The sequence below is a fragment of the Leopardus geoffroyi genome, chromosome B1, assembly GCF_018350155.1.
Source record: "Leopardus geoffroyi isolate Oge1 chromosome B1, O.geoffroyi_Oge1_pat1.0, whole genome shotgun sequence".
NCBI classification, from domain to species: Eukaryota; Metazoa; Chordata; class Mammalia; order Carnivora; family Felidae; genus Leopardus; species Leopardus geoffroyi.
Window position 1 is genome coordinate 15,371,614 of NC_059327.1, and position 22,464 is coordinate 15,394,077.

The 22,464-nt window shown below is 44.6% G+C and overlaps 1 protein-coding gene and 1 long non-coding RNA gene across 8 annotated transcripts in view; one reads left to right on the plus strand and one right to left on the minus strand.

Annotated features, from left to right (window-relative positions):
- The window catches only part of LOC123585270, a 33,569-nt gene extending 24,435 nt beyond the window's left edge, over positions 1-9,134 (plus strand). For both annotated transcript variants that reach the window (XR_006706028.1, XR_006706025.1), the window contains 3 exons: positions 59-70; positions 3,390-3,394; positions 9,121-9,134. This is a non-coding gene — a long non-coding RNA (uncharacterized LOC123585270). The remainder of the gene's footprint in view (positions 1-58; positions 71-3,389; positions 3,395-9,120) is intronic.
- Positions 1-22,464, minus strand: part of ACSL1 (acyl-CoA synthetase long chain family member 1) — a 72,647-nt gene that overhangs the window by 14,771 nt on the left and 35,412 nt on the right. For 5 of the 6 annotated variants that reach the window (XM_045453191.1, XM_045453180.1, XM_045453214.1 and 2 more), the window contains exons 3-12: positions 21,968-22,082; positions 17,542-17,606; positions 14,886-14,987; positions 12,483-12,582; positions 12,083-12,261; positions 6,049-6,081; positions 5,820-5,871; positions 4,508-4,581; positions 2,042-2,119; positions 21-155 (exon numbers count right to left, since the gene is read on the minus strand). In XM_045453191.1, coding sequence (XP_045309147.1) covers positions 21-155; positions 2,042-2,119; positions 4,508-4,581; positions 5,820-5,871; positions 6,049-6,081; positions 12,083-12,261; positions 12,483-12,582; positions 14,886-14,987; positions 17,542-17,606; positions 21,968-22,082 — 933 coding nt within the window. Of the gene's footprint in view, positions 1-20; positions 156-1,893; positions 1,972-2,041; positions 2,120-4,507; positions 4,582-5,819; positions 5,872-6,048; positions 6,082-12,082; positions 12,262-12,482; positions 12,583-14,885; positions 14,988-17,541; positions 17,607-21,967; positions 22,083-22,464 lie in introns of all 6 variants that reach the window. The other variant, XM_045453188.1, reaches the window with a different exon arrangement.

Genomic DNA, 22,464 nt, shown 5'->3' on the forward strand with positions numbered 1-22,464 from the left:
CTCTGCTGCTCAGAACTTACTCGGTCAAACATCCGGTTCAGCAGTCTGGGGACCACAGGGAAGATCGTGGGTTGAAGTGCCTTGAGGTCGTCCATAAGCAGCCTGATATCTCCTTGGAAAAATCCGATTTTAGCTCCATGACACAGCATTACACACTAGGGCAGGAAACGAAAATAACATCAGCATCGCAACAGGCGCTACACAACATACACCCAGATACCCAGGGCTCCAGCTTGAGCATTTTGGACCAGTTTCCAGAAAGCCTGAAGTTTCTACACGTAGGTATCTTTTCAAAAAGTGTTCTTACATTCCCCAGTCATTGCACAACACGGAAATGCGGAAGGAGCTGGTTAAGAACCAGGCGGTGGTGTTTTTAGGGACGATGATGGAGCTTGCGCTGTTTTAGGTTTATGACAAATGGGTGGTGAATGTCATGTGATCCAAGTATTTTACTCTTCTAGAAACTCTAGGCCTAATTTATTCTCAAAACAAAAACCTAGCTACGTTGCAAACTTGGCTACTTGCCAAGCTTATTAAAGTCCCATTTTGAAAATCTGAATCTAAGTAAAAATTTCTGAAAAGCCACTGGATATGTTGCCATTGAGATCCCGGGCCATCAAACACCAGAGTGGCCTGCTGTAGGATCCATTGTGTGGATGTGTTCCTGTCTGATGCAAATGGCACTGGCAAGCCATACGTGCTTGACAAACAGTCAGCCTATTTTAAATTTTAAGAAGAAAGAGAGATTCAAAAGATGATGTCATGGAAGTACAAATGGTCTCAGGCCCGAAAGCAGAAACCACTGGAAAGGGACACCACAGTTCACGGTTGAAATTTTCAAGCGCAGGGGGCTTTTGTTCAGGTGTGCCCCGACCTCCCAGGCATCCTTCCAAAACTGCCATTAGTTATACATGGTCCATTATCAGCTTGCTTGAGATCACTCTGGAAACTCACAAGATCTCCTGAGGTGTGCAGTAGCAGAGGTAACAGATGGAAGACAGGATCTCGTGACCCTTGATCCTTTAGGGCTAAGAATGCCCTTGAGGGCAGCAGCCAATCAGAGGGCCGCTAGCTCTGGATTAGTCACCTCTTTGTCACAGACACCTCGCACGGTGCCCGGCACACAGCTGCTGCTCAGTAAATATTTGTTAAATGAATGGATGGCACCCATTGTTTTTTTTTCCTAGAAGCATACGATCCAAAATTGTCCAAGAAGGAAAAGAGATGGTTCTCGGTCAGTTTTTAAACTAGTCACACAGTTGTGCACAGGGAGCCCGGGCAAAGGTCAGCTGTACATCACCCTGCTTTCCCAAGGGCACTGAGAATACTGGTGAAAAAAAGTGTGTCTTAAGCCGACTTGTGCGCTATTAACAAGCACCATCAAAAATAGAGACTTCTTACAGAGGCAGAAGCCTCTCAAGGCTTTGTAGGATGGTGTTCATAAAAAGTCTACTTTTAAAGTTACATTTCTGGAATCATGCCCACGTGCATATCCTTTGAAAGTCTGAGCTTCTAATTTTAAAATGAATGATTAATAAAGTTCGGATATCGGGGTGCCAGGGTAGCTCAGTCAGTTAAGTGTCCAACTTTGGCTCAAGTCATGATCCCACGGTTCATGAGTTCGAGTCCTGCGTCAGGCTCTGTGCTGACAGCTGGAGCCTGGAGACTGCTTCGGATTCTGTGTCTCCCTGTCTCTCTCTGCCCCTCCCCTGATTGTTCTCTTTCTCTCTCTCTCTCTCTCTCAAAAATCAATAAACTTAAAAAAAAAATCAAGTTCAAGTATCCGGACCCCCACCCCCAAATTTATACTCCTTAAAATAATCAGCACCATTTCTAAAACGGGGCTGAGCAAAGAATTAACTGTGGGGATGACAGTCTACACATAAGACTTACCAGCAGAAGCTGCTCATACATGTGTGCGAGTGGCAAAAACGAAATGTGTGTGTCACTGGCATTCAAGGCAAGTACCTTCTGTAAAACATGACAACTTAGCACAACAAAAACAAGCAAGCAAGCAAGAAAAGTAAAACAAGGGGCCTACCTCTACAACTCTTTCAAACATATGGGCGAGAGGCAAGAATGAGATCAAAGTATCATCTGGGGAAGGATCAACTGTATTCTGCAAACAGATAGCAGCAAGCAGAAACGCATTAAGATTCCCAGCAATTCCCCATTTGAATTTCAGAGCACATAATACCTCAATACCAAGGAGAAACAGCTTTTGCTTACATTCTGAAATTGTTTCTCTCCAAAGGATTAAATGAAAATCAACACTTTAATTACACAGTTAGAGTAGAGCTCACTCCTGATGAAGTAAACCCACTCATGACGACGTTAATCAAAATAAGGCAGATTTTGTCCAGATTGGGATATTAAGGAATCATGTGCTTTAATTATTTAGTGTTTCCAAGATACAGTACCCCACAGCCCAGTAAGCTCAATTTCACCTTAAGAAGTAAAAGGTCCGTTCCAACACAAGGTAACATATTATGTTGTGGAAACAGAAGATCTATTACAACATAAGATAGTGTCTTGTGTTGAAAAGGGAAAGGACGAGAGAAGAGAAATTGAATTTCCAAGCTCTTTTATAGTATAAATGCATGTTGAGTATTTTAGTTTGATCAACGTCTGCACCTGAATGGCCTACTTCACCCCATGAAAAATAATCTTGATTTGTTTGGTGCAAGCTCTGATCTGGCACCATCTGCAATAAAATGCTGATTGTGATACAGGTTGCAGCTGGATTGAGCAAGGCATCTGGTTTCCATTTCAAGGCTAAGAATGTTCATGTTATTTACGTACAAAATTCTGGCCAAAGCAGGGGCTGCCTTACAGCAGCTGTTGCCACACCAGTTAAGAAACGGAGGCCTTGTCGGGTGTCTATGCAACCATTTCTGGGCTGTGCCCGTCCCCTCCTTGAAGCTGGCCCGTCCCTCACGATAATGTGGTGACAGATGAAAGCACCAGCAAACTCAGCAGCTCCAGAAGCAGGTGATGGAGGCTGAACATGCCATAATCTTAGCTTAATTTTATTCAAGCGTGATCTGCGTCCCAAATAGTACATCTTGGTAGGAAACTGCTACATAATGAGGAGTCAGACTCGGTAATTTCTATACTTTTCAATTTTCTGATTTGGTACCTGCCCCGCCCCCCCCAAATGTATGTTACTAAGATTAGAAGTTTTACAAAGTTGTGAGTGCCCCCGATAGTATAATTAATTTTAAACAAAGTTTGTAGCCATTCGCCTCCATGAGGCACTAACATTATTTTAAGTTTTCTTTGAAGGCTAATTAGGAAATTAAAATTCCAGGTGGATGAGGCACTAAATATTGAATTCTGTTTATACAGTTGTATGTCGAAAAAGGAACTGGGGACTAAGAAAGTGTGAGTGTAGGTAAGAGACAGACCTTCTCCAGCCACCAAAGATGCACATTCCCCAAAACCATTCAGCACAGGCTCCCAGCACAAAAATTAGGACCTACGCAACCCTCCCAGAGACCGCAAAAGCAAAGTATGTAAAATGTGCCAAGAGCATGAGGGAAAGGCATGATATTGCTTGATAAGTACTTTTTTTTAAAAGGCAAGTTTGAAATATACCCTTGGTATAGCACCCTTGGTGCTACAGACTGAATTGTGTCCCCCTCCCCAAATTTATGTTAAAGCCCTAACCCCCAGTGTGACTGTATTTGGAGATAGAGCCCCTGGGGAGGTAATTCAGGTTAAATGAGACCATAAACTGGGGGGCTGATCTAATAGGGCTGGTGCCCTTGGAAGCAGAGGAAGAAACACCAGAAACCTTTCTATCATTCTCTGTGTGCACAAAGAGGAAAGGCCATGTGAGGACACAGCGAGGAGGTCAGAAGAGAGCCCTCACCAGAAACCAAATTTACTGACACCTTGATCATGGATTTCCAGCCTCTAGAACTGTGAGAAAATAAATGTCTGTCATTTAAGTCACTCAGCCTGTGCTATTTTGCTATGGCGGCCCCGCAGACTAGGACACTTGGAGGGCAAACTTTAATAGGACACCAACTGAAGGTCAAGGTTTTAATCTTCTCATAAAATAGAAGTCAGATCAACTGTAATAAATAACAGTAATTCAAAAACCTTCCGCAGCATTTAACGTTTCACTGTCCGCTTAAAGAAATTATTTTCCCCACCCCAGGATGGGAGCACTAGAGAGTCATTTCTTCTTGGTCCTCTCCTGGAAACATTTATATAGGGCAGTACCCACATGAAGTGTTACTACATAAAAGTTATAATAACTTGTCCGTCAATTCAGCTTAATGGTCACAAGCAGGAGCTGGAGATTAGGTCCACAATGAAAACTATCTGAGAGAAGGTGATCTTAGACCATATTAGAGCTCAGACCTCATCCCCACGTCAAACAGTGCTCCAAACACAGCAGGGACCAAACATGGCGGTTCTGCCATAAAACACTTTCATTCTTGAGGCCTAGTGCCAACCACTGAGCGTGAAGAAAGATGGCAATATCCCAAACACTTACCTCTGTTATTTTCACAAAAGCTGAACAATCACTCACTATATTTTGATGAGTGATCAGGGCTCCTTTGGGGTAGCCTGAGGAACACACATGAGCAGAAACCAAGTTAAAGAAACGCCATCCCCAAATGACAGGAATTAAGGAAGCCCAGAACCCTGTATAATTGGGGCCTCAAATGCCTCTAGTGTTCGGTGCAACTGTGAAAGCCAGATGCTGAATGACATTAAATCCCTAAACAATCTGCAATCCTTTACATGAAAAGATTGTCTTAAACAACCTTTATTAACATGGGTGAGTTTTAGAGGGCGTGTGTAGCGGGAAGAGGAGAAAACACAGGAATTTTATTTCTGGAAATAAAATGTTGGTTTATCCCAAGAAACGGGTGGATCCACTGTCGCCTTCAATAAATGTCTGAGGAAATACACGGCACACTCAGATTCTGGGAATGTCTGACAGGGCCACAAGGACACTGCACTCGCAACACTTCTGTCTCCTCTGCTTTTAGTCCATCTGTGTTCAACTACATCACCTGTCGGTCACCCAAGAAAGGGGGCAGGGAATACACACCTCCAGATACCACTTAGAAGCAACTGCATTTCATTGGGTAAATTCCTAGCAGTGCTACTGCTGGGTCATAGGGTAGGTCTATTTTTAATTTTTTGAAGAACCTCCACACTGTTTTCCAGAGGGGCTGCACCAGTTTGCATTCCCACCAACAGTGCAAGAGGGTTCCCGTTTCTCCACATCCTCGCCAGCATCTACAGTCTCCTGATTTGTTCATTTTAGCCATTCAGGAGTGCTGATGCATAGGGGCACTTGTACCCCAATGTTTATAGCAGCACTTTCAACAAGAGCCAAATTATGGAAAGAGCCTAAATGTCCATCAACTGATGAATGGATAAAGAAATTGTGGTTTATATACACAATAGAATACTACTTGGCAACGAGAAAGAATGAAATTTGGCCTTTTGTAGCAACGTGGATGGAACTGGAGGGTATTATGCTAAGTGAAATAAGTCATACAGAGAAAGATACCATATGTTTTCACTTTTATGTGGATCCTGAGAAACTTAACAGAAGACCATGGGGGAGGGGAAGGAAAAAAAAAAAAGGTTAGAGAGGGAGGGAGCCAAAACATAAGAGACTCCTAAAAACTGAGAACTGAGGGTTGATGGGGGGTGGGAGGGAGGCGAGGGTGGGTGATGGGCATTGAGGAGGGCACCTTTTGGGATGAGCACTGGGTGTTGTATGGAAACCAATTTGACAATAAATTTCATATTAAAAAAAAAAGAAGCAACTGCATTTCAAACCTTACCTGTAGTTCCACTGGTGAAGCAAATCACTGCAAGATCTTCAGGTGCTGGCGGCTAGAGCACATTAAAAACAAACACACAAACAAACAAACAAACAAACAAACAAACCCAAAGGTGGTGTAAGTCAGAACAGAAAGAAAACTATAAGCCATACATTGATCCCCAAGGTTTCTACCAGCCTTGGAGACTAGTTATCAGCAGGGCTTAGCAGGGCTGACATCGTGTACTCACCTTAGGTCTCTGTCTGTTGGCTCTTCCCAGGTCCTTAAGGAGAAGAGAGAAAAAAAAAAAAATCTTAAATGGAAACATTTTCAAAATGTAAAGAATAAGGCGACATCGATAAAGTCACTTCAACTTGACTCTACTGTGGGATTCACTCAGAGCTGGCTCAAAGACAGTGTCCGTTTCAAATGAAAGAAACTGACCACTTTAATTAACCTGAAGTGACTTATTTATGCATTGCTCTAACAAGCCATTTTCCAGGGGCATCTTAGTGGCTCAGTTGCTCAAGCATCTGACTTCCACTCAGGTCATGATCTCACGGTTCTTGAGTTCGAGCCCCGCGTCGGGCTCTGTGCTGACAGTTCAGAGCCTGGAGCCTGCTTCGGATTCTGTGCCTCCCTCTCTCTCTGCCCCTTCCCCACCATGCATGTTCTCTCTCTCACTCTCTCAAAAATAAATAAACATTAATAAATTTTTTAAAAAAGGAGCCATTTTCCAGTTGTCTTCTCTCATATAAAACCAAATAAATGGTGTCAGGACTAGCCCTTGAAACAGGATTTATCCAAAAGACAGGAATCAGAGGTTTTTTATGATGGATTTCTTGTCCGCACTCCCACACCCTTTTATGGCTGGCTCTTGACCAAAAGCAAACCACAGTCATAACCAAAGAACTGCAGATGCTCTGCGCCCTCCTGAGACCAGAGCACAGCAACGACGTGTGGTCACCCAGCTCTGGATGACTGGATCACCGGCAGTCCCTGCAGGATGAAATGCTACAGGCTCAAATATCTATACTCCCCACATGGAGTGGATAAAAGATTTGGGAACCTCAGATTATAAAACAGTCCTTGACATGGGGCACCTGGGTGGCTCAGCTGGTTGAGCCTCTGACTCTTGGTTTCGGCTCAGGTCACGATCTCACGGTTCGCGGGTTCAAGCCCTGTGTTGGGCTCTGCACTGTTAGTGCAGAGCCTGCTTGGGATTCTCTCTCCCTCTCTCTCTGCCCCTCTCCCATTCATTCTCTCTCTCTCTCTCTCTCTCTCTCTCTCTCTCTCTCTCTCTCTCAAAATAAATAAACAAACTTAAAAAAAAATAAAAGTGTCCATGATAGAAGACGGAAGAGCACTGCTGGATGAACACGAAGAGCTGCAGGTTCATTTCCGAGGATGCATCTCCCAGCAGCTGGTTCCCAGTCACTACCTGGGGTCCATTGTGATGTTGTTCAGTTCACTGCATGGAGGTATCTTGGTGGCCACTTCAATTAGCTATTAATTTCTTTAATGAACTATTTATATTCCTTTCCTATTAAAACAGAATAGCTTGAATGAGCATATGGAGTGAGCATATTAGAATTACATGGAAATTCGATCAGTGTGCTCAGGGCTCAGTGAGTTTCTGCCCAGCATACACTTTCAAACCATTTTTTAAAAAAAGTTTATTCATTTCGGACTTTAAGCTGTACTACAAAGCTGTAATCATCAAGACAGTATGGTACTGGCACAAGAACAGACACTCAGATCAATGGGACAGAATAGAGAACCCAGAAATGGGCCCACAAACATATGGCCAATTAAACTTTGACGAAGCAGGAAAGAATGTCCAATGGAATAAAGACAGTCTCTTCAGCAAGTGGTGCTGGGAAAACTGGACAGTAACATGCAGAAAAATGAACCTGGACCACTTTCTTACTCTATATACGAAAATAAAGTCAAAATGGATGAAAGACCTAAATGTAAGACAGGAAGTCATCAAAATACTAGAGGAGAAAGCAGGCAAAAACCTCTTTGACCCTGGCCACAGCAGCTTCTTATTCAACATGTCTCCGGACAAGGGAAGGGAAACAAAAGCAAACATGAACTATTGGGACCTTGTTAAAATAAAAAGCTTCTGCATAGCGAAGGAAACAATCAGCAAAACTAAAAGGTAACGGTCAGAATGGGAGAAGGTATTTGCAAACGACATATCCGATAAAGGGTTAGTATCCAAAATCTATAGAGAACTTATCAAACTCACCACCCAAAAAACAAATAATCCAGTGAAGAAATGGGCAAAAAACATGAATAGACACTTCTCCAAAGAAGACATCCACATGGCCAACCAACCCATGAAAAAATGCTTAACATCACTCATCATCAGGAAAATACAAATCAAGACCACAATGAGATACCCCCTCACACCTGTCAGAAGGGCTAACATTAACAATTCAGGCAACAAGAGATGTTGGTGAGGATGCGGACAAAGAGGACCTCTTTTGCACTGCTGGTGGGAATGCAAATTGGTGCAGCCACTTTGGAAAACAGTATGGAGGTTCCTCAAAAAATTAAAAATAGAACTACCCTATGACCCAGCAATTGCACTACTAGGTATTTATCCAAGGGATACGGGTATGCTGTTTTGAAGGGGCACATGCACCCCAATGTTTATAGCAGTACTATCAATAATAGCTAAAGTTATGGAAAGAGCTCAAAAGTCCATCGATGGATGAATGGATAAAGAAGATGTGGTGTGTGTGTGTGTGTTTGTGTGTGTGTGTATATACACACACACACACACACACGCACGCACGCATGCACACACAATGGAGTATTACTCAGCAATCAAAAAGAATGAAATCTTGCCCTTTGCAACTACGTGGATGGAACTAGAGGGTATTATGCTAAGTGAAATTAGTTAAGTCAGAGAAAGACAAATATCTTATGACTTCACTCATATGAGGGCTTTAAGACACAAAACAGATGAACATAAGGGAAGGGAAGCAAAAATAATATAAAAACAGGGAGGCGGACACAAACATAAGAGACTTAAGGACACAAACATAAGGAGACTTAAATAGCTGAGTAATAAGGAGAGGGTTACTGGAGGGGTTGTGGGAGGAGGTATGGGCTAAATGGGTAAGGGGCATTAAGGAATCTACTCCTGAAATAATGGTTGCACTATATGCTAACTAACTTGGATGTAAATTAAAAAAATAAATAAAAATTAAAAAACAATAAAAAAATAAAAAACTAAAAAAAAAAGTTTACTTATTTTGAGAGAGAGAAAGAGAGATAGCACACAAGCAGGGGAGGGGCAGAGAAGGAGGGAAAGAGAGTAAGAATCCCAACAGGTTCTATACTGTCAGTGCAGAGCCCAATGCAGGGCTTGATCCAATTAACAGTGAGATCATGACCTGAGCTGAAATCAAGAGCCAGATGCCTAACTGACTGAGCCACCCAGGCACCCCAAACCATTTTTAATCTTAACTACATTTTAAATTATGTATATAATAGACTGCTGATTAAAAACAGGAACAGTGAAGTCCAAATAGAAGTCAACTAAGAGCTAAAGCAAAAATAATTCCTTTTTTTTTTTAAAGTAATCTTTATCAGACCCAAATCTCCACTCATCTGTTCAAAATTCTTACATAACTTCTTGAGATCTCTAATTCTTCAAAAATTGATATTAAGTAAAATACAGCCACAGCTACATGCAGTTTGGCTTTTACTTTATTGGGAACACACATGATCAAAATTAGTGCCCTATATGCCAAGAAGGTTCACAGCCTCAAACCTGTATAATGACATCATGTAGAAAACAGTACAGCAACCATAAAAATAAATGAGTTGCCATCTTCAGGCTCCAAATGTCAAAACAAAACAAAACAAAACAAAACAAAACAAAACAAAACAAAACACCTCGCCCAGAAGGAAAACTGAATTCTAGTTAATGAATAACATGCTGAAGTATTTGGGGGTAATAAAATCTGCAACTTAATGAAAATGCATTAAAAAAAGTTAATGAGGGGCGCCTGGGTGGCGCAGTCGGTTAAGCGGCCGACTTCAGCCAGGTCACGATCTCGCGGTCCGTGAGTTCGAGCCCCGCGTCGGGCTCTGGGCTGATGGCTCAGAGCCTGGAGCCTGTTTCCGATTCTGTGTCTCCCTCTCTCTCTGCCCCTCCCCTGTTCATGCTCTGTCTCTCTCTGTCCCAAAAATAAATAAACGTTGAAAAAAAAAAAAATTAAAAAAAAAAAAAAAAAAAAAGTTAATGAATGAATAGAGGGACAGAGTAATGCATGAATATGTGATAAAGCAAATATATTAAAACATTAGCTGCAGATGTTTGGTGGGCATATGGCAGTCTACTGTACAATTCTTGCTACTTTGTACCTGTTCTTGTTTGCATGTCTGAAAATATTCATAATAAAATATCCCCAAAAAGCAAAAACTCCAAATACCAATATTTCTCTTTTTGATCCTATAAAAACACATATCAACATAAACTTGATCATATGATCAACCGGAAGGCCAATGTTAAATTCCCTTCTTAAAAATTACTTAATCTTTTGCTTACAAATTTTTAAAACCCAAGTATGAATCATATGACACAGGTAAGTGGAAAACAATGTCTTTTATAAATAAAATCTTTAATGTTAACTTTACATTACAATCTTCATTTACCTAAATTTTTTCATCTTAAAATTATGTCATCATAGAAAAATAAAAAAATACCAAAAAATTCCTGTGGGTGTGTGCATGTGTGTGCACGTTTGTGTGGTGGGGTTAGGGAAAAGATGGAGGAAAAAGATTACATTGTAAATGGCATTATTGCGATCACAAGTGAAATTAACAAATGTGCAGAAATGCTAGGTAAAAAGCTAGTTAAAAACCCAACTGAACAGTACAGCACACCCATTCTTATGGACTAAGCATCTATTCTACTGTGTGCGTCTCTGTATAAATGTGAGGCAGAAGGCTCTGTTAGAACAAATTAGTTTCCCTATGACCGCTAAGTTCCTCCGGAAAGGTATTATATAGATCCTTGTTTATAGCCTCCAATTCCTTGTAGAAGGAGAACTATAAGTAAAATCTCAAACCCTATTTATAACAGTTCCAGGAAAATATTTATAACTTTTTCAGAAGGAGAACAACCAATTCCTGTGATATGTACCTGACAAGATCCTCCTCTTACTAGCTTCTCTGGATTAAACTCTAATCCAAATCCAACTGGGAGAATCAGCTTTTTACATGTGATGTCAAACAACCAATTTAAATATATGCCACATTCGTTTTCCTAGAATGGTTACCCTTAAAGTTCTGATTAAGGTGAATCTCAAGAAATTTAATATAAAAATAAGCCAAATCAAACATGTATGCTGGAAATCTACCAGGACGCTACAAAAGCAACTTGGGAAAAAGAATAATGAGGCAGATTTCTATAGCTGGCTCCATTTTAGAAACAAATCAGTAAGTAAATGGCATTAAAGGCTAAAAAGAACATACAAACTTAAATCTCCACCCGAATCAGACATTCACATTTCTGGAGCACTTGGGTGGCTCAGTTGGTTGAGCATCCAACTTCGGCTCAGGTCAGGATCTCGCAGTTCACGAGTTTGAGCCCCACATCGGGCTCACTGCTGTCAGCACAGAGCCTGCTTTGAATCCTCTGTCCCCTCTATCTGCCCCTCCTCCGCTTGTACTCTCTCTTTCTCTCTCTCTCCCAAAAATAAATAAACATTAAGAAGAAAAAAAGAGGGGCGCCTGGGTGGCGCAGTCGGTTAAGCGTCCGACTTCAGCCAGGTCACGATCTCGCGGTCTGTGAGTTCGAGCCCTGCGTCAGGCTCTGGGCTGATGGCTCAGAGCCTGGAGCCTGTTTCCGATTCTGTGTCTCCCTCTCTCTCTGCCCCTCCCTCGTTCATGCCCTGTCTCTCTCTGTCCCAAAAATAAATAAACGTTGAAAAAAAAATTAAAAAAAAAAAAAAAGAAGAAAAAAAGAAATTCACATTTCTACCATTTATTGGCATGGCTGGTCAGTGCTCTAGAATAAATGTGTGAGCACCTGCAACTTGTTTTACGAGAGTACTTTTTATCAAATGTGATGGATTCACACTGAGACACGCATGTAGAACCCTTCCTTCCAGTAATGAGGCAGCAATTTCCACCTTATGTCTTTCATGGGTTGCTGCGATGCCCAACCAGAGCTAGGATTGCATGATTGCACTGGATACCACATGTGAGCCGAAATGGCCTCAGGGGCGCCCACCAGGGAAGTGGGAAGGATGACTCACCTCCATTGCCTTCAGACTGATGATTTCTACGCCACACCTCTTGCCTCGTTCTAACAGATCGATGCCATAGGAGTCCATGACGACTATGGTTTTAAGGCCTGGCGTTAACTTATTTTCTACACCTTCTAATAGCGTGTTGGCCTTCTCTGGCTTGTCGACAAAAACCAGAGAGAGTTCGGCTGGGAATGAAGAGATACAATGAAGAATGAGCTCCGAGATATTAAAAGCCTGACTGTATGATATCTGACACCAGGCTATTTTCAAGACTTACAGTCTTTGAATAGAAAGACAGATGTGTATTTAAACATAAAATCCCTATCAAATCAAATATAACCAAATGTAAAGTCATCAAATCTAACTGATAACTAGGCCAGTGCCCCCCTGGAGACCCCAGACATACCTTTGTTGACTATGTAGGTGATGGCTTCAGCTCCAAGCGTATCATAGAGGGGAACGGACACCATGGAGTAAGCAAAGCATCCCTGTTCAATGATCACCCACTAAATGAACAGTAAAGGTCAGGGAAAGAAAACGAGATGTCATCACGGAACCACTCCAAGGAGAACAACACTCTAGAGAGATTCAAAGTGGAAACACTGGATGGGGCAAAATCACCATTTGTGTGTCTACTCCTATGTGCCAGGCACCATGGAGGATTCACGATGCAAACAAAACGCCTGCCCTCTTCTTAGAAGGACAGCGCAGTTGGCCGGAAGAATCGAGGCAAATATGTGAGAAGATAATTAACCGTACGAGATAGTGACCGGCTCAGACACGAGGGAGCCGGAAGTGACCCACCTCCACGGGGCACGTGACTGAGCTCGGCCTCTGCAAGGGCAGCACGGTTTGGACAGATGGAGAGAAAGGCAAGGAGACTCCAGGAGCGGGGACTGCGTGAACAAAAGCAGGGGGGAGGGCAGTGAGCACTCAAGGGTGCCCCGGCAGGCAGGGTCGCAGGTGGTCTGTGGAGGGGCCTGGCCCCATCCCCAGGTAATGCGCGGCCACTGAGGGCTTCTCGGTGAAATGGCGGCCCTGGGGTGTGAGAAGATCAGCTGTGCAGCTGTGTGTGGTGAGACCTGGGAACTGGGGAAGGAGGGACACCCCTGTCTAACAGGAAAGATGCTCTGGGCAAAATCTCCCCAGAAAAGTGATGAGGAAGTGGTACAGGGACCGGTCTCCTTGCCTCTAACTCATCAGCCATGTGGCAACTGATCTGCCTACAAGGCAAACATGGCAAGATGAGCCTTTCGCTAAAAATCCTTGCTGGTGCCCCTCATCTCCAGCTGCAGGTCTCGAATCTGCAGAATCCAACACGCGGCCACGGCACAGATAAAGGCACAGCTGCTGTGGAAAGGCAGCACACCCCACTTACATTCACTGGGTCTGGGGAAGTTTTGCTCCTTTTTCCTTCCTAGCATCAGTTTCAAGTTACCAACATGGAGGGCAGGTCCAAGCTCCTCAGCAGGGTCCATGTGGCACATGTAGTCCTGTCTTCCCTGCCCCTCCAAGCTCTACCAGATTGAAATCCCTCAACCCCCAGCACAGACACGCTGCTTGATGCAAACATGTTGTTCCGGACACTCCCTTAGCTTCCCTGCTCTCATATCCTTCAAGACTCCACTAGGAGGCCACTTCCAGGAAGTCCTCCTTGGCTGAGCTCCCCATAACCCTTTCCCCCGTGTCCACACTTGCCACGCTACAGACAAAGCAACACCCTACGGGCCGGTCTTCCCTCACACGGTACCTTAAGAGAAGGATCCAAATCACTGTTGTGCTTTGGTGCCTCGCGATGCCTGGCACATAGTAGGTGCTCCATACACATTTATTAAACTAGTTCATAAATGTAGGAAGGAGCTTACCCTATGAAGTAAGGTCCTAGTGATAGATTCAGCATAAAATGCCACTAACGCAAACATCTGGGATGTGTTCACTTGAATGGGTTTCACTTACAATGAAAGAAACGAAATTCCATAAGCCTAGTCGTAGTCCAACTGTGGAAAATGCTGTGTATCCCTTACCAGTACATAAAACTCTAGGAAACCAGCCTAATTTATCAAATAGTCGATAGCACAGCGATTGAGCCAACATGTCTTTTAGACACAAGAACCAATTCAATTCCTTCGAGCCTAGTGCTTGAATTTTTCCAAGCCAAGTTACGCCATTTGTTCACCAACGCTATAATACATGTATTATACATATTTGGAACAACAGCTCCAAAAGAGCTTCTCATTTAAATTGACCTTAATGCAAGGGTTTACAGAAGCACCACGCAGGGGCCTTGGCAGCCAGACAGACCGTGCGTCTACACCGAGGCTGACTCGCGGTGAGGTACTTTTCCCGCTGCCCCTGGTATTTTAAATTTTGTAACCTGATCACAGGGAAAGCTCCCACCTTTCAGAAAGCAAAGAGGGGGGTCCGCTACTGCCAAAAACGTATCCAAGTTTCTCTATAATTTATTGATGCTATTTTTCTAATCACAGAGGTAGGCCTAGAGGCTAGAAGGATTCTTTGTTAGTTATCTGTTCTAGTAACTTCCTTGTTAGTTTTGTTTGGGACCTGGTTTTTGAAAAAACAAAACCAACAATCAAAAAGTGATATATAGATTTTTTCCACCTAAAGGCCAAGGAGGCCCGAGCCTGGGTTTTCATGTGTGTAACTTTCTAAGGAATAACATAGAGACATATGCTCAGTAGAGATCAGAGCACAAAATCGGGTCCCAAGCAAAGGTCTGTATGAACTCCAGTTGGCTCTTACATGTGAGGACTCTCAAAACCGCACACAACTGGCATCTAACGGTCAATACCTCAGGTCTGTTCTGAGAAAAGATGCCAATGTACTGATCCGGGGAAGTCTTGAAGCCCTTCTGGATGAGCGCTGAGCCCACACACTCTGACATGTCCGCAACCTGAAACGGGAAGGAAAAAAAATCAGGAACCACGTCAGGCCCAACTCAGGGAACAAAGCTCACTGGAGTGACAGCCGACCGAGTCTGCTATCTTGGCCAGCAAGTGGCGAAGGGCAGCAGGAGCGAACAGGGTTCCGTCAGCCCTACAGTTTTGTAAAACACGAGGCTGGCTTCACCAGAACTCACTATTAGGAGAACTGGTCATAGGGTTCCTTCTGCAAAGCAGAGGAATCGGATTCTGACAGCTGCAGGTCAGAGGTCACTGGATGCCCGGGCTTCTCAGGCACATTTCTATTTTACACTTTAGTTTTATAAAATTATAAAAGTAATACGAGGACGTAGAATAATAGAAATTACTTGCATTTATAAAGAGCAGCAAAGCAGCCCAAACTTGTCATTTGCTATAAATACAGAAACAGCAAGTTTGGGGGACACCTTCAAAAAACTTGTAACAATTTTAAGTAAAATGAATAAGTAAATAAATACTACTATTAAAACTAAGTAAAAATAGGTAGATTCATAAAAATGAGGTAGGATTATAAACCTGCCCCCAACCTCTCCCCATTCCCACCCCAAATTAACTACAAAGAAATTTTTTTTTTTCATCTTAAAGTTTGGAATTATTTTCTTCATCTCAGTTGCTGAGTTCTCGGGAGCAGTCCGAATTCCCACGCATGCCCGTAGGGAATGAAGCCACACCTGTTCCTGCCCAGAACCCCATTTGTCCTGGCACACAGTGCCACCTCGCTCTGCCTATGGGAACGAGAGCTGACAGGTGAGGTGACAGCAAGAATGATGTTTCCATATCCCCCAGCCTTCTCACAACCTCTGCTTGCACATGAGGGACGGGAACCCGTGAAATGCTACCCTGGTTTGCGGAGCTTACTAGGCTAGCGTGTGTGCATTTGTATCTCTAGAAAGAGGCTCCCTCACGTTTTCCCTCAGAAAACCTCACAGGGTTCCTAGCCCCGCAAAGGGCAGAGTCACCAGGCTGACGAGAAGACTTAAGTCTACAAATCCAAAGCTGGCTTCTGTTATGTCCTGTTTTATATCGTCACCAGCCTCTGGCTGAAATGTACAAAACACGGATTAACACCTTCAGGAACCGCCGTGATTTTCAGTCTGCCTTGAAAAGTCCCATCTGCAACGGACCTGTCTTCCGCCTTCCAGCCGGCATCTAACACAAGTAATTCACAACACACCTGTGGATTCTGGGAGGCCTGAACACCACCACGCAGCGTTACGTGTCCAACGCACACGCGCACGACTGCTTCTACACCCCTTGCGAAAATAAGGGACCTTGGCGGCTATTTTACCTTGGCTCCGGAAAGGCACGCGAAAAGCGGTGAAATCCCTCTGGTCCCCCGGGCCACGCATGTCATCCCTCCTTCCCCAAGAAAGGTCCGCTAAGCTGTTCTGCCTCTTGGCTCTCTGTCAAGAGATACCCAAGCCAAGCCTTCTGCCATCTCACTGATCCTCAGATGAGGGAAGGGAAGGAAAAGTGGTGTGGGGTTCAGTCTAGGGAGGGCCAGCGAGCACTATTCCCGAGCTGGCTTTGTGGCTCCTCGTGACGACCCCCCTGTCACATATACACTCCAGAGCACAGCTGCCAAACGTGCAAGGAGGAAGCTCACGTGGATTCATGAATGCCACAGGATGATCTGCCTCTACGGCAGGGAGCCATTTCCCGGACAGCTGTGCCGGAAACAAAAGGCAGTAGAAACTGATGTTTCCGGTGGCTCCCATACGTCCTTGGGGTCCTGCCTCCCCAGGGAGAGGCGGGGGCATCGAGATGTCTTGCTATCACGATCGAAATAAAAAGCACCATCTTCCTGCTCCGCTCCCTCCCTGCCAGTGGAAACTACTGAAACAGCTGTAGCTGTGGATCAGCTAGGACCGCAGAGTCACAGGAATAAAGAGAAATACACCCAGATCCCAGCCTCCTTTGTGTTTATACAGTAACACAGGTGTCACTTCCGCATATCTGTTCTGCCCGCTATGGCCGCCCTGGGGTTCTAGGTCACAGCAGTCCCAAGTTGGTCAGGTTCATACAATGCACCAAAGAGCCCTGTACCAGAAGGTATGGACCTCGCTTCTGCTCCTGTTTCTGTCATTGACCAGCTTGTGACGTTAGGCGAGGCCCTTCCTTTCCTGGGGTATATTTTCCTCGTCTATCACATGAGAGGGCTACTCTATGTTGGGGCTTCTAAATATCACTAGTACCCCTCAAGGCAGAGGAGAAATTCTGTTCTCCCAATGGACTCTGAGCACACTTCTAGAACGTCATCTTAGAATTAAATTCAACTCCATAATGCATCCAACGTAAGTTCTAAAATAAAGTGCTTCTGAACCACCAATTAAGTTACTTAACCAGTTTTTCCCCAAATTGCCGTGTAAGACTTCTTCCTTTGCATGCTGCACATTGTCCCTGAAGCTCTGAGCTAGCGCAACACAGGGACTCAGTAGCGACCCTCCAGCCCTCACAGCGTCTCTGAGAGCTGACCTATGTCAGTACCACATCCTGCATGAGGACACACAGAGCCAGAAAACTCACCTCTTTGTATGAAAGCCATTCATAGGGTTGGTCTGGCTTCCGAGAGCCTAAACAAGGGCCATTATCTGGAAAAAGAAAAAAAACAAAAAATGGGCTTAACATGCATAAATATTCTAATTTGTACTCCATTCTATAAAGGATCAGGTAGACAGATTTTTGTCCCTAGATTAGAAATCATGAGTTCAGGTCGGAAATATGTCCTCCCTAGGTTTCGGTCTCATTTGTTTGTTTGTTTCTATTTTGTTTCTTAAATGGAGTGGGAGAAGAGGGAAAAAATGAGAGGATATAGGTAAATACAATTTTTAAAGACACTCAATTTGTGAATTCTTCTTCAATACCCTATCGGTTTAGAAAGGAGTCAGGAACTGAATGGCAAAGAAATTCTGGTGTAGGTGTTCAGAAGACTCCTCAAAATTTCTAAATTTAAAGCATTCTAACTCAGAATGTAAAAAGGAAAATACGATTCTTCAATGTCCAAATTCTGATGACCTGGACTTTATTTACACAGGCGAAGTCTTAATTGCAGAGAAACAAAAACAAAGAAAAGATGCAAAATGAGAGAAAATAAGGGGGTATTTATAAAAGTAAACGTTAAGAAATATCAGGATGGGAGCACCTGGGTGGCGTCAAGCGTCTGACTCTTGATTTGGGCTCAGGTCATGATCTCTAAGTTAGTGGGATCGAGTCCTTACGTTGGGCTCTGCACTGACATTGCAGAGCCTGTTTGGGATTCTCTCTCCCACTCTCTCTCTGCCCTCCCCACACCCCCCCCCACTCACGTGCACTCTCTCTCTCAAAAATAAAATGAACATTGAAAAAAAAAGAAAAGAAAGAAATATCAGGACGCGTCCTGATTCTAACCCAGGTAACGAATAAACAGGAAGAAAGAAAACCCGGTATTAATTATTCACACTAAGTGCTAGCACAGTAATAAATATCATTCAAGGGGCGCCTGGGTGGCGCAGTCGGTTAAGCGTCCGACTTCAGCCAGGTCACGATCTCGCGGTCCGTGAGTTCGAGCCCCGCGTCGGGCTCTGGGCTGACGGCTCAGAGCCTGGAGCCTGTTTCCGATTCTGTGTCTCCCTCTCTCTCTGCCCCTCCCCCGTTCATGCTCTGTCTCTCTCTGTCCCAAAAATAAATAAACGTTGAAAAAAAAAATTAAAAAAAAAAAAAATAAATATCATTCAAGTCATTTATATTTGGAATTATGCAAGTTTCTTTCTACAGATTAACCCCAAGCTAACTTTATGCTCAGTTTGTAGTTGTTGAAGGAAAACTATGTCCACTCCACCCCCAGCCCCCCACAAAAAGCTGCCATATTCAGATGATGATCAGGGTTGATCACATACCAGAATGTTGTTTTTTTTTTTTAAGTTTATTTATTTTTGAGAAAGCGGGAGAGAGAGAGAGAGAGAGCACGAGCCAGGAAGAGGCAGAGAGAGAGAGAGAGAGAGAGAGAGAGAGAGAGAGAGAGAGACACAGAATCCAAGGCAGGCTCCAGGCTCTATCAGCACAGAGCCCAACGCGGGGCTTCCACTCACGAACCGTGAGAGCCAAAGTCGGACGCTTAATCAACTGAGCCACCCAGGCGCCCCCCCCCCACCCCCCCGAATGTTTCTCGACTAGAAACACGGGTCCTACCACCATCTGTGCCTGCACGGCTTCTACTACAGACTGTTTTGTCACCTCCCCTCTGAACAGGGTATCGGCATTTCTGTCTTGTGACTATAGCATATCTGGCTTCCCCATTCCAGGCTCGAGTGGCAGTTCAGATGTTCTGATTTGGTCTGGGGGCCTGGAAGAAGAGGGAGGGACAGTGGAGCACGGCCCCCCGTGGCAGCCTTGATACGTGGACCTATTACACGGAGTCCCCCCGCTAGAGACGGGTGCTGCGTGTGCGGGTCAGTCGTGAGCACGGGGAGGACCCAGGCTGGACAAGTTCTCTGCTCCACACTGACGTCCTGGCTCTCTCTACAGCAGCCTTCATGCAAACGGAAAGAGCACAGAGGGCCTTATTCTCAGACCCACTTCAGTTCACGGGGACTGTAATAAAGGCCACGCTGGCCAACACAAGGTCCATCAGAGGCTGTTTTCAGACATTTGCCATGCGAAATAACGTGATTTTATTCTTTAAGGACAGGGACTGGCGATCTGTAGGCAGGGGCCGAATCAAGCCTGCCACCTGTTGTTGTAAATACAGTTTTACTGGAACATGGCCTCGCTTGTTCATTTACGGATGATCTAAGACTGCAGCTGAGCAGTCATGGCAGAGACTGTATGGCCCTGAAAGCCAACCATCGTTACTCTCTGGCCCTTTACAAAAAAAATATGCAGACTCCAGCTCCCGGACACTGGGACCTTAAAAAAAAGATACTATACCCAGGCCCTACTAACAAAATTTTTGATGTAATTGGACAGGGAAGGGGCCTGGGCCTCAGTGGTTTTTAAAAGCTCCCCAGGTTATATGCAGTGTAGCCGGGGACAAGAATCCACTGACTGGCAGGCAGAGGGCCCCTCCTAGCAGTGGCTTCCTGCATGCGGTCTGAAAAGACCAGGTTTGAAAACTCCAGGCTGGCTGGCTCCTCCTGTCATTCAACAGACTCCTAACTACCTTATCTAGAGGCCGGATTTTGCTCTCCTGTAAAGGCTTAATCTTACGGTAGTCTAGAAAATTAAAGCTTAGAATAAAAAGCTCCTCTGGGGCGGGGGGAAGAAGGCAAAGTGATCTGCAGACTAGTTTCCTTCAATTAGTACAGGTTAAGAAGACCGAACTTCGTTTTCTTCAACTTCTCGGAAACATTCACGTAAGACCCTAATTTTCCAAGTAGAAGAAGGTGACCAAAAAAAAAAAAGTCACTGTCCTAAGATGAGAGGAGAGTCAGAAGTAGAATGTAAGTTACCACACGACCTAGATGAGTTCATGCTCTACTAATAGTGGAAAATCATGTAAACATTTATACATGTGACTCTGTGGTAGTGGTAAAGGTTACACACACATATGAACATGCATATACATACCCACATATATTTATTATATATATAGAATACATACAAATATTTTGATGTGGCCTTATGTTAGGCTGCTGTACCTTATGGGTATTTACTATCACAGACAAACCCTGCCCCTCCCCCTAACTTTGAAGAAGTTCACAAATTAAATGCTCTCCCTTTATCGTGGGGCTTAATGAATCTGCTACAGGAACACCAGGGCAAAAACACAACAGAGCAATCCAATTTTACCAGTATCAAGTAAAAACCACGGCACTTCCTGAGCACATACCACATACAACATGTCGTGGGGACAGAGACAGTAATAGCACACAGCCCCTGGCCGTCAGGAGACTATGGCCTAGGGAACAGGAGGAAAAATAAAAGCTAACAACCGAAAGATTTAAATAACAAATGTGTGGATCCCAAAGACCATTTCTAGAGAGTAACCTGGAATAAGCCAAAATGAAGGGGCTGAAACAAAAAGAGGGGTGGGGGGAAATAGAGAGGATTCTCTCCATCTCTGAGGACACATTAATAGAGCACCTACGGTGTGCAGGTGCCGAGAGAAGAGACAGCTGCCTGGTTCATGGAGCGCTGGCTAGTGGGACAGATGGGCAGTAAATGCCTCTGTTCCCTGGAGGGGCTGGCACAGAAACAGGTACCAGATGCTGGGGAAAGTGGGCATCTCCACCTGGAGGTAGGAGATGAAAACAAGGGAATAGGAAGGTTTTATAGAAAAGGTAAAAAAAAAAAAGCAATACGAGGTTTACAGGATTAGTAGGCATATAGCAAGCGCCCGGGGCTGAGGTAGGAAAGCAGCAGCTTTATGATCAGGAAAAAGACAAATGCACAAAGGCATGGGGTGATGAGAAAGGAGAGGGGTTCTGGTTTTGCGAGAAGTTCAGTGTGACGTGAGGCAGGTATACATGGAGCCTGGAAGACAGAGAGGCTGGAAAGGCACGCAGGTGCCCGGGGTCTCTTAGGCCACCGTTGCTAATGAAGCGCAATCCCACGGGCCAACGCTTGCCAAGTGTCTCATGGAACACTGCTTCCTTGGGATGTCAGTGTTTATTTCTCAAAATATGGGTCTCGTGCTCACGTAAGTTTGAAAACGTTGGATTGGGTCCAATTAAACAGATCTTTTGACCTCAGGATATGTCAGAGCCCACAATGAGCTAACATATGTGTGACCCTCCACAAAATGCGGGACATGATGAAAACATATTCCACCACGGAACCCGCTCTGCCAGGGGATAAGCTGGAGGGCCTGCTGTGCTTTGGAGGTCACTCTGGAGAAGTTACAGGAGGAGACAGGGAGACCCGAACAGGTGGAAACAGGTGGAAGACGGGAGCAAAGATGACTTTCTCCAGAAAGACCACTCATGCCGAATGAGAACCGTCAAGCATTCATCACACAAGTCCCACAAATGCTTACTTGACACCTGTAAGCCCCGCTGGAAACCCTCGTACATGGTTGTGACATCATCATAGAAATACACCAAGGGCTCGTCGCCATCCAGTAGCACGGATCTCCGGGCACCATCGCTACCCTGTGAAAAGACACAGACACGCGAGCGGTTAGAAGAAAATGTTGAAAATAAAAGGCCTCGCGTGCACGCCCGCAGTGCCCTGCAGAGGGCCCTTGTGGAGCAGCTGCTCGGTATTTGCTGAATGAACGGAAGTGCAGGATTTGCCAAGGTGGAGCATTCAGCTGGGGTCAACTCCTGGCTTCAGAGAAGCAAGGCTAAGAGGGGCCCTGGGAAAAGGAAACAGGGGAGCAGATGTCTGAGCAGGGGTCTGGCAGGAGGACTGGAAGCCTGCCACCACCACACACTGTGACAAGTCTCAAACCTCTGCCATCGACAGCACAGGAGACTGCGTTTGGGTCAGCTCTCGTGGAAATGACACACCATTCAGTTGTGCTTCCAAAAT